This window comes from Salvelinus fontinalis, chromosome 25 (assembly GCF_029448725.1).
Source record: "Salvelinus fontinalis isolate EN_2023a chromosome 25, ASM2944872v1, whole genome shotgun sequence".
NCBI lineage: Eukaryota > Metazoa > Chordata > Actinopteri > Salmoniformes > Salmonidae > Salvelinus > Salvelinus fontinalis.
Window position 1 is genome coordinate 24,239,868 of NC_074689.1, and position 15,665 is coordinate 24,255,532.

Genomic DNA, 15,665 nt, shown 5'->3' on the forward strand with positions numbered 1-15,665 from the left:
TGTACAGTATGAGTGATTATACATGTTGATGAGAACTAGAACCCTCACAGTACTGTACAGTATGAGTGATTATACATGTTGATGAGAACTAGAACCCTCACAGTACTGTACAGTATGAGTGATTATACATGTTGATGAGAACTAGAACCCTCACAGTACTGTACAGTATGAGTGATTATAGTATACATGTTTATGAGAACTAGAACCCTCACAGTACTGTACAGTATGAGTGATTATACATGTTGATGAGAACTAGAAACCTCACAGTACTGTACAGTATGAGTGATTATATTATACATGTTGATGAGAACTAGAAACCTCACAGTACTGTACAGTATGAGTGATTATATTATACATGTTGATGAGAACTAGAAACCTCACAGTACTGTACAGTATGAGTGATTATATTATACATGTTGATGAGAACTAGAACCCTCACAGTACTGTACAGTATGAGTGATTATACTATACATGTTGATGAGAACTAGAACCCTCACAGTACTGTACAGTATGAGTGATTATACTATACATGTTGATGAGAACTAGAACCCTCACAGTACTGTACAGTATGAGTGATTATACTATACATGTTGATGAGAACTAGAACCCTCACAGTACTGTACAGTATGAGTGTTATACTATACATGTTGATAAGAACTAGTACCTCACAGTACTGTACAGTATGAGTGATTATACTATACATGTTGATGAGAACTAGAATCCTCACAGTACTGTACAGTATGAGTGATTATATTATACATGTTGATGAGAACTAGAACCCTCACAGTACTGTACAGTATGAGTGATTATACATGTTGATGAGAACTAGAACCCTCACAGTACTGTACAGTATGAGTGATTATACTATACATGTTGATGAGAACTAGAATCCTCACAGTACTGTACAGTATGAGTGATTATACTATACATGTTGATGAGAACTAGAACCCTCACAGTACTGTACAGTATGAGAGATTATACATGTTGATGAGAACTAGAACCCTCACAGTACTGTACAGTATGAGAGATTATGCATGTTGATGAGAACTAGAATCCTCACAGTACTGTACAGTATGAGTGTTATACTATACATGTTGATAAGAACTAGTACCTCACAGTACTGTACAGTATAAGTGATTATACTATACATGTTGATGATAACTAGAACCCTCACAGTACTGTACAGTATGAGTGATTATACTATACATGTTGATGAGAACTAGAATCCTCACAGTACTGTACAGTATGAGTGTTATACTATACATGTTGATAAGAACTAGTACCTCACAGTACTGTACAGTATAAGTGATTATACTATACATGTTGATGAGAACTAGAACCCTCACAGTACTGTACAGTATGAGTGATTATACTATACATGTTGATGAGAACTAGAACCCTCACAGTACTGTACAGTATGAGTGATTATATTATACATGTTGATGAGAACTAGAACCCTCACAGTACTGTACAGTATGAGTGATTATACTATACATGTTGATGAGAACTAGAACCCTCACAGTACTGTACAGTATGAGTGATTATACTATACATGTTGATGAGAACTAGAACCCTCACAGTACTGTACAGTATGAGTGATTATATTATACATGTTGATGAGAACTAGAACCCTCACAGTACTGTACAGTATGAGTGATTATACTATACATGTTGATGAGAACTAGAACCCTCACAGTACTGTACAGTATGAGTGATTATATTATACATGTTGATGATAACTAGACCCCTCACAGTGCTGTACAGTATGAGAGATTATACATGTTGATGAGAACTAGAACCCTCACAGTACTGTACAGTATGAGTGATTATACTACATGTTGATGAGAACTAGAACCTTCACAGTACTGTACAGTATGAGTGATTATACTATACATGTTGATGAGAACTAGAACCCTCACAGTACTGTACAGTATGAGTGATTATACTATACATGTTGATGAGAACTAGAACCCTCACAGTACTGTACAGTATGAGTGATTATATTATACATGTTGATGATAACTAGACCCCTCACAGTACTGTACAGTATGAGAGATTATACATGTTGATGAGAACTAGAACCCTCACAGTACTGTACAGTATGAGTGATTATATTATACATGTTGATGATAACTAGACCCCTCACAGTACTGTACAGTATGAGAGATTATACTATACATGTTGATGAGAACTAGAACCCTCACAGTACTGTACAGTATGAGTGATTATACTATACATGTTGATGATAACCAGAACCCTCACAGTACTGTACAGTATGAGTGATTATACTATACATGTTGATGATAACCAGAACCCTCACAGTACTGTACAGTATGAGATATTATACTATACATGTTGATGAGAACTAGAACCCTCACAGTACTGTACAGTATGAGAGATTATACTATACATGTTGATGAGAACTAGAACCCTCACAGTACTGTACAGTATGAGTGATAATATTATGCATGTTTATGAGAACTAGAACCCTCACAGTACTGTACAGTATGAGTGATTATACTATACATGTTGATGAGAACTAGAACCCTCACAGTACTGTACAGTATGAGTGATTATACTATACATGTTGATGAGAACTAGAACCCTCACAGTACTGTACAGTATGAGTGATTATATTATACATGTTGATGAGAACTAGAACCCTCACAGTACTGTACAGTATGAGTGATCATACATGTTGATGAGAACTAGAACCCTCACAGTACTGTACAGTATGAGTGATTATACTATACATGTTGATGAGAACTAGAACCCTCACAGTACTGTACAGTATGAGTGATTATACTATACACGTTGATGAGAACTAGAACCCTCACAGTACTGTACAGTATGAGTGATTATACTATACATGTTGATGAGAACTAGAACCCTCACAGTACTGTACAGTATGAGTGATTATACTATACATGTTGATGAGAACTAGAACCCTCACAGTACTGTACAGTATGAGTAATTATACATGTTGATGAGAACTAGAACCCTCACAGTACTGTACAGTATGAGAGATTATACATGTTGATGAGAACTAGAACCCTCACAGTACTGTACAGTATGAGTGATTATACTATACATGTTGATGAGAACTAGAACCCTCACAGTACTGTACAGTATGAGAGATTATACATGTTGATGAGAACTACAACCCCCACAGTACTGTACAGTATGAGTGATTATACTATACATGTTGATGTTTTATTTCAATTATTATTATTGGAATTTCAGGAATTTGTTTTTTTGTTTCAACTTTACATTTTTCACAAGTAAAATAAAGGCTATTGAAGCAAATGGCTGCGTTTCTGATTCATTCTTGTTACATATACTTTAGTACAGTCGATACAGTCAAAGGTGTTATTCTTATTCTATAATGAAATACTGATTATGTGAAAAAATCATTCAAACTTCAAAGAGGAACGGTAATAACCTATGTAATGTTCACTGTTAGTGTTTTTTAGGTCAGTGCGTTATGAGTGACAACGTATGCTTTCTGAGTGAGAACTGTTGCCAGTGTTCTGGTCGAACGAGCTCATTTTGAGATATGTATGAAGTGTTTGGGTTTTTTGAGTGAGTTTTGGAGGTGAGATTAACTGTTTGGCCAAGATGCATGTTGGTCATGAAGACTGTGAACAGTTTTGAAAAAGTGGCTTCAATAATCACCGATGCTTGTTAGCAATTGAATAAAACTATAATTCCCACAATGCAGTAGGCCTATAGTGAGCTCAGCTCAGAGATGTTTAAGTCTAGTAATGATGAACATTTGAAGTCCTAAGGAATGAAAGATAAGTCACAATGAACAATGACACACATGAAGAATACTCACAGGGTTTCCGTCTATCCCTCCACTGCCCTAGAGAATACAAAACAACATATACCGTTTTTTAGATTATTTATTTCACCTTTATTTAACCAGGCTAGTTGAACAAGTTCTCATTTACAACTGCGACCTGGCCAAGATAAAGCAAAGCAGTTCGACACGTACAACAACACAGAGTTACACATGGAATAAACAAACATACAGTCAATAATACAGTAGAAAAAGTCTATATACAGCATGCGCAAATGAGGTAGGATAAGGAAGCTAAGGCAATAAATAGGCCATGGTGGCGAAGTAATTACAATATAGCAATTAAACACTGTACAGTACCGGTCAGAAGTTTGGACACACCTACTCATTCAAGGGTTTTTCTTTATTTTTACTATTTTCTACATTATAGAATAATAGTGAAGACATCAAAACTATGAAATAACAAATATGGAATCATATAGTAACCAAAAAAGTGTTTTAGATTTGAGATTCTTTAAAGTAGCCACCCTTTGCCTTGATGACAGCTTTTCATACTCTTGGCATTCTCTCAACCAGCTTCATGAGGTAGTCACCTGGAATGCATTTCAAATAACAGGTGTGCCTTGTTAAAAGTACATTTCCTGAATTTGTTTGACCCAATCAGTTGTGTTGTGAAAACGTAAAGGTGGTATGCAGAAGATAACCCTATTTGGTAAAAGGCCAAGTCCATATTATGGCAAGAACAACTCAAATAAGCAAAAACATTAAGGGCAGTCAATCCGGAACATTTCAAGAATTTTGAAAGTTTCTTCAAATGCAGTCGCAAAAACCATCAAGCACTATGATGAAACTGGCTCTCATGAGGACCACCACAGGAAAGGAAGACCCAGAGTTCCCTCTGCTGCAGAGGATAAGTTCATTAGAGTTAACAGCCTCAGATTGCAGCCCAAATAAATGCTTCACAGAGTTCAAGTAGCAGACACATCTCAACATCAACTGTTCAGAGGAGACTGTGTGAATCAGGCCTTCATGGTCGAATTGCTGCAAAGAAACTACCGCTTAAGGACACCAATAAGAAGAAGAGACTTGCTTGGGCCAGGAAACACGAGCAATGGACATTTGACCGGTGGAAATCTGTCCTTTGGTCTGATGAGGCCAAATTTGAGATTGTTGATTCCAACCGCCGTGTCTTTGTGAGACGCACAGTAGGTGAACGGATGATCTCTGCATGTGCGGTTCCCACCGTGAAGCATGGAGGAGGAGGTGTGATGGTGCTTTGCTGGTGACACTGTCAGTGATATATTTATAATTCAAGGCACACTTAACCAGCATGGCTACCACAGCATTCTGCAGCGATATTCCATCCCATCAGGTTTGCGCTTAGTGGGACTATCATTTGTTTTTCAACAGGACAATGATCCAACACACCTCCGGGCTGTGTAAGGGCTATTGGACTAAGAAGGAGAGTGATGGAGTGCTGCATCAGATGACCTGGCCTCCACAATCACCCAACCTCAACCCAACTGAGATGGTTTGGGATGAGTTGGACTGCAGAGTGAAGGAAAAGCAGCCAACAAGTGCTCAGCATATGTGGAACTCCTTCAAGGCTGTTGGAAGAGCATTCCAGGTGAAGCTGGTTGAGAGAATGCCAAGAGTGTGTAGAGCTGTCATCAAGGCAAAGGGTGGCTACTTTGAAGAATCTCAAATCTCAATATATTTTGATTTGTTTACCACGTTTTTGGTTACTAGATGATTCCATATGTGTTATTTCATAGTTTTGATGTCTTCACTATTATTCTACAATGTAGAAAATAGTAAAAATAAAGAAAAACCCTTGAATACGTAGGTGTATACAAACTTTTGACTGGTACTGTATGCTTTTTCAACAACAGATTACTGTCAATAATATCAAAGGCTGCACAGAAATCTAACAGTACAGCTCCCACAATCTACTTATTTTCCTTTTTTTTTAACCAATCATCAGGCATTTGTGTCAGTGTAGTACATGTTGAGTGCCCTTCACTATAAGCATGCTGAAAGCCTGTTGTTAATTTGTTTACAGAGAAATAGAATTGTATCTGGTCAAACAATTTTTTTTGCAAATCTTTGCTATGCGTCAGCAGCAAGCTGATTGGTTGGCTGTTAGAACCAGTAAAGGGTGCTTTACCATTCTTGGGTAGCGGAATGACTTTGGCTTCACTCCAGGTCAGAAGAAAAACATTTTTCTCCAGACTCTGATTAAACTGATGACAAATAGGAGTTGCAATATAGTCTGCTACCATTCTCATTAGCTTTCCGATTAAGTTGTCAATACCAGGTGGTCCTTATTGAACATTTTCATTTGTTTAACATTTTTTTGGTAACTACATGATTCCATATGTGTTATTTCATAGTTTTAATGTCTTCACTATTATTCTACAATGTAGAAAATAATAAAAAATAAAGAGAAACCCTTGAGTAGGTGTGTCCAAACGTTTGACTGGTATTGTATAGAAAAACTATTTCTGACCCCAAAAAACGTACATAAAAAAACTGCTATTCTAAACCACTGAATGAGGTAACCATACAGCAGTCATCATGGCCACTGGCTGTGGGCATGAAACCACCTAAATGGCCATTAAAAGGAGTCAATAGCAGAATTAAAGAGTATTTGGTGAAAAATACGCCTGCCGTGCCAAACCACATAAATGTCTAGGAGTGAGAGAAAAAGAATAAATCGGCCGTAACCAGATACAACTGGGATTTTCAATTGCGCCCAATTACAATACAGTGCTGATCAACATGACCAATAGGGGGTGAAGGGGAGGGGAGGTTGTGGTAACAAACAGGTTCTTACTGGCTGGCCGTCGTTACCGGGTGTTCCGGGTGCTCCTGCTGGTCCTGGGGGCCCCTGGGAGCCCCTGGGTCCTGGCACTCCCCCAGAAAAGCCATGGCTTGGCGGACTGTGTGGGCCTGGGAGCCCGGGGGAACCAGGGGGGCCAGCTGGCCCTGGATCTCCTTGCTCTCCTTTCTGACTGGAAGTCCCCTGGGGAGGGAGAGGGGGAGAGGGAGAGAGGGAGAGAGGGAGAGAGGGAGAGAGGGAGAAAGAGAGAGAGGGAGAGAGGGAGAGAGGGAGAGAGGGAGAGAGAGAGAGAGAGAGAGAGAGAGAGAGAGAGAGAGAGGGAGAGAGAGAGAGAGGGAGAGAGGGAGGGAGGGAGGGAGAGAGGGAGAGAGAGAGAGAGAGAGAGAGAGAGAGAGAGAGAGAGAGAGAGAGAGAGAGAGAGAGAGAGAGAGAGAGAGAGAGAGAGAGAGGGAGAGAGAGAGAGAGAGTCTGTGGTATATTGGCAAACAACGATTTGTTTGATGGCTGGTGAGGTACTATCAATGATATGTATTAACCCTAGATCACTGCAGAGGCCGCTGTTTGTAACAACTGCACAGCAATCTTGTTACTCTTGGTGTTCTCTGGCAAATGCCAAACGTCCTGCACGGTGTTGGGCTGTAAGCACAACCCCCACCTGTGGACGTCGGGCCCTCATACCACCCTCGTGGAGTCTGTTTCTGACCGTTTGAGCAGACACATGCACATTTGTGGCCTGCTGGAGGTCATTTTGCAGGGCTCTGGCAGTGCGCCTCCTTGCACAAAGGCGGATGTAGCGGTCCTGCTGCTGGGTTGTTGCCCTCCTACGGCCTCCTCCACGTCTCCTGATGTACTGGCCTGTCTCCTGGTAGCGCCTGCATGCTCTGGACACTACGCTGACAGACACAGCAAACCTTTTTGCCACAGTTCGCATTGATGTGCCATCCTGGATGAACTGCACTACCTGAGCCACTTGTGTGGGTTGTAGACTCCGTCTCATGCTACCACTAGAGTGAGATCACCGCCAGCATTCAAAAGTGACCAAAACTTCAGCCAGGAAGCATAGGAACTGAGAAGTGGTCTGTGGTCACCACCTGCAGAATCACTCCTGTTTTGGGGGGTGTCTTGCTAATTGCCTATAATTTCCACCTTTTGTCTATTCCATTTGCACAACAGCATGTGAAATTTATTGTCAATCAGTGTTGCTTCCTAAGTGGACAGTTTGATTTCACAGAAGTGTGATTGACTTGGAGTTACATTGTGTTGTTTAAGTGTTCCCTTTATTTTTTTGAGCAGTTTATATTATATTACAGACACCTTAATGTAAACTTTAAAATTACATTTTGTGACCTGAACATAAAACAAATAATGTAAAAACATATTCCTTAAATACATTTTTTTGTTTTTGAGAGGACTAATGTTACTGTCTCCACTACAACAAATAAATACATGTAATTTTGTCCTTGAAACATTTTATTGAAATACTGTAAAAATTCCATTCCTTCCTATGGAGTACTGCTTCTTCTGGGGAGTATCAATATGGAGGCCGGTGGCTTCTAAGCCTCTCATTGGTCATTGCATATTGCGGTAGCATCATCAATCCAGGGTTTATACACATTATTACTATAGAGCAGGTAACACATTATAGGTCTTCAGTGTCATTCTCTTAAATCTGTCAACAACTCATACTTACACTGCTTGGTCTATAGTCTGCATCCGCAGTCCGACTTGGTCCTGTGGCCAAAGAAACAACAATCTCAACACATGAATATGGCTCTGTTTTCTTACCATGTTTTATCGCCCCCTGGTGGCTCTTCATTTCAACACCACAAGGGATTATAATAATAATAATTATTATAATAATAATATATTCATACAGTGTTATGCACAGTCTACCTCCATGTCTCTCGCTCTCCCTCACATCTCTCACCTCTCTCTGCAGTCAGCTCCACGCCCTGACCCGAGATCTCATCAGCATCCTCATCGTCAGTGGGCGATGCCTCCGTGGGAGGGGCGCGCACAGGGGTGCTCCATGGTTCCTCTGGCTGAGAGGGTAGGCCGGAGGTAGGAGGAGGTAGCAGAGAGAGAGGAAGAGATGGGGGGGGGGGGGGGCAGATTTAAAAGGATGCATCCTTTGAACATAGAGCTATAGCCAGGTTTGCCAAGGTCTGCAAGATGGGCTTTGTTGCCGCCCTGTGGTTATATGCAGCTGAGCTTGAGTCAAGAAAGCTCAACTAGGTCATCCAATGGAATTCAGTTAAATGTGCACTACGCAGAAATCACTCTGCCATTTCCTGGTTGCTAAAATTCTAATAGTTTGCCTAATTTCAGTTTATGTGACAAAACGCACAAGTATAGTGTGAAGAATCATTGTACCATCTAAACCACTGTGAAATATATTTTCCATAACCAAACATATTGTATTTTCAGCTTTTTGAATCTGGGGTACAAAACCCAAAGTAAAAGATGCAAAAATGTAACTTAAGAACGAGGAGCATAGAAATAGAGATAATAGAACAGATCATTGAACTTGCTTTCAATGAGAATGACAGATCTATAACACACATTTCTATGTGAAGTTGGTCGGGTCGCCCCAAAAAAGTGACATATTGCAATTTTAAATTCAAAATGCGTTTTATTTTCCTGAGAGGGAACCTTGGTGACGGATTGTCACAAAAAACATAGAAGTCAGAACAGGTACTGTATAAAAGTTAAAATTCTAACTGTACAATCATAGATTTAAAAAAAACTACTTCTGTAATTTATTACATAGTATGGTTGCTAAGGCTTTTACATGTTTTTATTAGAAAAGCCTCATTATGGAATAGCGTGAATTTGTATTATAATTTATAAAGCACTGTTGCTAAGGATTTGCGTTTCGTATCTAAGCGACCCTAGAATTTGTAATGTTTGGTTAATTTGTTGCCATGATTACTTGTCGCCATATTCTGAATGTACTTTCAGTCCTCACTGGGCAAGCGTCAGATGGTTCAGGTGTCTTTTCGCTCTCTCTGGCGGATTGTTCCAGAACGTATTTTGAACAACCTTCATCCAATCTTGAGATTCTGAACCAAAGGCTTGATAATGTTTGCCATTGACACCATTGGAAAGTTTGAGCATGTGATTCTTCACCATTAGCAGAGATAAGAGCGAAAGTGAGTATGGTTTTGATGTAGTTGATCTCTCCCATGTCTCTGCAGGAGTTTGACACATCTGTTGCGAATTCATTCCCATTAAGATTAATGTCACTTTATTGGTCAATTGCACACAAGGTCCAACCAAAAGTTTTCTTCCACTATTTAACCCAACCCCTCCGAAAGACACACATACATGACAAACATATAGAGGTTTTGGAGAGGTGCCCCGGGAGATGTTGTTTTGCGGCGTTAAGTGCCATGCTCAAGAGCACAACGGCAGGCAATGGCATCTAGGCTTTTTAATTCCAGCAACCCTCCGGTTGCTAGCTTCCCACCAGATTTTTCCCATTGGACCCGGGATTCGAAGTGGCTCGGATCCTCTGAATGTGGATATGTGTGAAAAGGAGAGCAATCGTAATGAGTTTCAGGACAGAAAGAAGCACTGGGAAAACATGAGACAAACTGGTAAAAAACGTTCAGGTGTGTGGATAGAAAGGTGGTCAATGCCCCTTGGAGAAGGATGGAAGTCCTTAAGAAGAAATTGACTCACAAGAATATCCTGAAGCACATGCAGATGGATGTCCTGAAGCACATGCAGATGGATATCCTGAAGCACTATCAGATGGATATCCTGAAGCACTATCAGATGGATATCCTGAAGCACTATCAGATGGATATCCTGAAGCACATGCAGATGGATATCCTGAAGCACATGCAGATGGATATCCTGAAGCACATGCAGATGGATGTCCTGAAGCACATGCAGATGGATATCCTGAAGCACTATCAGATGGATATCCTGAAGCACTATCAGATGGATATCCTGAAGCACATGCAGATGGATATCCTGAAGCACATGCAGGTGGATATCCTGAAGCACATGCAGATGGATGTCCTGAAGCACATGCAGATGGATATCCTGAAGCACATGCAGATGGATTCCCTGAAGAACATGCAGATGGATTCCCTGAGGCACATGCAGATGGATATCCTGAAGCACATGCAGATGGATGTCCTGAAGCACATGCAGATGGATTCCCTGAAGCATATGCAGATGGATGTCCTGAAGCACATGCAGATGGATATCCTGAAGCACATGCCTATCAGATGGATTCCCTGAAGCACATGCAGATGGATATCCTGAAGCACATGCAGATGGATATCCTGAAGCACTATCAGATGGATATCCTGAAGCACGTGCAGATGGATATCTTGAAGCACATGCAGATGGATATCCTGAAGCACTATCAGATGGATATCCTGAAGCACTATCAGATGGATATCCTGAAGCACTATCAGATGGATATCCTGAAGCACTATCAGATGGATATCCTGAAGCACTATCAGATGGATATCCTGAAGCGCATACAGATGGATATCCTGAAGCACTATCAGATGGATTCCCTGAAGCACATGCAGATGGATTCCCTGAAGCACATGCAGATGCAGACCCAGAGGATGGAAGCTGAGGAGCAGATGCTTCAAAGGCGGCTGGCCAGCAAACTGGAGGTAATTTACACTATTTAGCTAAGTATATTATGTATGTACAAGTATGTACTCAGGTATGTCAAGGTAAGTATTCAGGTAAGTATTCAGGGAAATACTATATATCCAGGTAAGTATGTCCGGGTAAGTATTCAGGTAATTATGTCCAAGTAAGTATTCAAGTAATTATGTTCAGGTAAGTATTCAGATAAGTTTTCAGAAAGGTTTTCAGATAAGTATGTCCAGGTAAGTATTCAGGTGAGTTGGTCAATATTCTCTAAGTATTCAGGTTAGTATTCAGGCATGTTCAGGTACGTATGTCCAGGTAACTATGTTCAGGTAAGTATGTCAAGGTAAGTAATCAGGTACAGTAAGTATTCAGGTCATTATGTTCCGGTAAGTATTCAGATAAGCATCAGTAAGTATGTTCATGTATGTATGTCAAGGTAAGTCACCAGGTCAGTATTCAGGTAAGTATATTTAGGTAAGTACACTGCTCCAAAAAATAAAGGGAACACTAAAATAACACATCCTTTATCTGAATGAATGAAATATTCTTATTAAATACTTTTTTCTTTACATAGTTGAATGTGCTGACTACAAAATCACACAAAAATTATCAATGGAAATCAAATTTATCAACCCATGGAGGTCTGGATTTGGAGTCACACTCAAAATTAAAGTGGAAAACCACACTACAGGCTGATCCAACTTTGATGTAATGTCCTTAAAACAAGTCAAAATGAGGCTCAGTAGTGTGTGTGGCCTCCACGTGCCTGTATGACCTCCCTACAACGCCTGGGCATGCTCCTGATGAGGTGGCGGATGGTCTCCTGAGGGATCTCCTCCCAGACCTGGACTAAAGCATCCGCCAACTCCTGGACAGTCTGTGGTGCAACGTGGCGTTGGTGGATGGAGCGAGACATGTTGTCCCAGATGTGCTCAATTGGAGGTCTGGGGAACGGGCGGGCCTGTCCATAGCATCAATGCCTTCTTCTTGCAGGAACTGCTGACACACTCCAGCCACATGAGGTCTAGCATTGTCTTGCATTAGAAAGAACCCAGGTCCAACCGCACCAGCATATGGTCTTACAAGGGGTCTGAGGATCTCATCTCGGTACCTAATGGCAGTCAGGCTACCTCTGGCGAGCACATGGAGGGCTGTGCGGCCCCCCAAAGAAATGCCACCCCACACCATGACTGACCCATCGCCAAACCGGTCATGCTGGAGGATGTTGCAGGCAGCAGAACGTTCTCCACGGAGTCTCCAGACTCTGTCACGTCTGTCACATGTGCGTGTGAACCTGCTTTCATCTGTGAAGAGCACAGGGCACCAGTGGCGAATTTGCCAATCTTGATGTTCTCTGGCAAATGCCAAACGTCCTGCACGGTGTTGGGCTGTAAGCACAACCCCCACCTGTGGACGTCGGGCCCTCATACCACCCTCATGGAGTCTGTTTCTGACTGTTTGAGCAGACACATGCACATTTGTGGCCTGCTGGAGGTCATTTTGCAGGGCTCTGGCAGTGCTACTCCTCCTTTGACAAAGGCGGAGGTAGCGGTCCTGCTGCTGGGTTGTTGCCCTCCTACGGCCTCCTCCACGTCTCCTGATGTACTGGCCTGTCTCCTGGTAGCGCCTCCATGCTCTGGACACTACGCTGACAGACACAGCAAACCTTCTTGCCACAGCTCGCATTGATGTGCCATCCTGGATGAGCTGCACTACCTGAGCCACTTGTGTGGGTTGTAGACTTCGTCTCATGCTACCACTAGAGTGAAAGCACCGCCAGCATTCAAAAGTGACCAAAACATCAGCCAGGAAGCATAGGAACTGAGAAGTGGTCTGTGGTCACCACCTGCAGAACCACTCCTTTATTGGGGGTGTCTTGCTAATTGCCTATAATTTCCACCTTTTGTCTATTCCATTTGCACAACAGCATGTGAAATTTATTGTCAATCAGTGTTGCTTCCTAAGTGGACAGTTTGATTTCACAGAAGTTTGATTGACTTGGAGTTACATTGTGTTGTTTAAGTGTGCCCTCTATTTTTTTGAGCAGTGAATATTCAGGTAAGTATTCAGGTCAGTTTTCAAGTAAGTATGTCCAGGTAAGTATGTCCAGGTAAGTATGTCCAGGTAAGTATGTCCAGGTAAGTATGTCCAGGTAAGTATGTCCAGGTAAGTATGTTCAGGTAAGTATGTCCAGGTAAGTATGTCCAGGTAAGTATGTTCAGGTAAGTATGTCCAGGTAAGTATGTCCAGGTAAGTATGTCCAGGTAAGTATGTCCAGGTAAGTATGTTCAGGTAAGTATGTTCAGGTAAGTATGTCCAGGTAAGTATGTCCAGGTAAGTATGTTCAGGTAAGTATGTTAGGGTAAGTATGTTAGGGTAAGTATGTTCAGGTAAGTATGTTAGGGTAAGTATGTTAGGGTAAGTATGTTAGGGTAAGTATGTTAGGTTAAGTATGTTCAGGTAAGTATGTTAGGGTAAGTAGTCATGTACAGTGCATTCAGAAAGTATATTCAGACACCATGTATTTTTCCACATTTTGTTACATTACAGCCTCATTCTAAAATGGATTACATAGTTTTTCCCCCTCATCAATCTAAACACAATGCCCCAAAATGACAAAGCAAAACAGGTTTTTAGAAATGTTTGCAAATAAAAAACTTAAATATGACATTTACATAAGTATTCAGACCCTTTACACAGTAGTTTGTTGAAGCACCTTTGGCAGTGATTACAGCCTTGAGTCTTCTTGGGTGTGATGCTACAAGCTTGGCACACCTGTATTTGGGGAGTTTCTCACATTCCTCTCTACAGATCCCGGGTTCCCGAGTGGCGCAGCAGTCTAAGGCACTGCATCTCAGTGCTAGTGGTGTTACTACAGACCCTGGTTTGATTCCAGGCTGTATCACAACCGGTCGTGATTGGGAGTCCCATAGGGCAGCGCACAATTGGCCCAGAGTCATCTGGGTTAGGGTTTGACCGGGGTAGGCCATCATTGTGAATAATATTTTTTTCTTAACTGACTTGCCTAGTTAAATAAAGGTTCAATAAATATTTTTTATTAAAAGATCCTCTCCAGCTCTGTCAGGTTGGATGGGGATTGTCGCTGAACAGCTATTTTCAGGTCTCTCCAGAGATGTTTGATTGGGTTCAAGTTCGGGCTCTGGCTGGGCCCCTCAAGGCCACTCCTGCATTCTCTTGGCTGTGTGCTTAGGGTTGTTGTCCTGTTGGAAGATTAACCTTTGCCCCAGTCTGAGCTCTCTGGAGCAGGTTTTCATCAAGGATCTCTCTGTACTTTGCTCCGTTCATCTTTCCATCAACCTGACTAGTCGCCCAGTCCCTGCCGCTGAAAAACATCCCTACAGCATTCAGCTGCCACCACCATGCTTCACGGTGGTGCCAGGTTTCCTCCAGACTTGACCCTGGCATTCAGGTCAAAGAGTTCAATCTTGGTTTCATCAGACCAGAGAATCTTGTTTCTCATGGTCTGAAAGTCCTTTAGGTGCCTTTTGGCAAACTCCAAGCGGGCTGTCATGTGCCTTTTACTGAGGAGTGGCTTCCGCCTAGCCTCTCTACCATAAAGGACTGATTTATGGAGTGCTGCAGAGATTGTTGTCCTTCTGGAAGGTTCTCCCATCTCCACAAAATAACTCTGGAGCTCTGTCAGAGTGACCATCGGGTTCTTGGTCACCTCCCTGACCAAAGCCCTTCCCCACCGATTGCTCAGTTTGGCCGGGCGGCCAGTTCTAGGAAGAGTCTTGGTGGTTCCAAGCTTCTTTCATTTAGAACGATGTAGACCACTGTGTTCTTGGGGACCTTCAATGCTACAGAAATGTTTTGGTACCCTTCCCCAGATCTGTGCCCCGCCACAATCCTGTCTCGGAGCTCCACGAACAATTCCTTTGACGGCCTGGCTTGGTTTTTGCTCTGACAAGCTCTGTCAACTGTGGGACCTTATATAGACAGGTGTGTGCCTTTCCAAATCATTTCCAATCAGTTGAATTTACCACAGGTGGACTCCAATGAAGTTGTAGAAACATTTCAAGGATAATCAATGGAAACAGGATGCACCTGAGCTCAATTTTGAGTGTTATAGCAAAGGGTCTGAATACTTATGTAAATAATGTATTTCTGTTTAAAAAAATCTATACATTTGCAAACATTTCTAAAAACCTGTTTAAGTTTTGTCATTATGGGTTATTGTGTGTAGATTGATGAGGGAAAAAGGCTGTAACATAACAAAATGTGGAAAAAGGGAAGGGGTCTGACTACTTTCCAGACTAGCAGAAGTGCCAAACTAGCTACGCAGGAAGAGGCTGGTACCAGATCCACAAACACACTGGGAATGGCCCTAAATCATCCCCTCCCTCAGCACATCCCCTCCCTCAGCACATC

At 41.7% G+C, this 15,665-nt stretch overlaps 1 protein-coding gene across 1 annotated transcript in view; it reads right to left on the reverse strand.

Moving 5' to 3' along the window:
• LOC129823006 (collagen alpha-1(XVIII) chain-like) overlaps positions 1–15,665 on the reverse strand; it is a 131,276-nt gene that overhangs the window by 44,021 nt on the left and 71,590 nt on the right. The window contains exons 6-9 of the mRNA XM_055881659.1: positions 8,572–8,686; positions 8,335–8,375; positions 6,639–6,827; positions 3,839–3,865 (exon numbers count right to left, since the gene is read on the reverse strand). Coding sequence (XP_055737634.1) covers positions 3,839–3,865; positions 6,639–6,827; positions 8,335–8,375; positions 8,572–8,686 — 372 coding nt within the window. The remainder of the gene's footprint in view (positions 1–3,838; positions 3,866–6,638; positions 6,828–8,334; positions 8,376–8,571; positions 8,687–15,665) is intronic.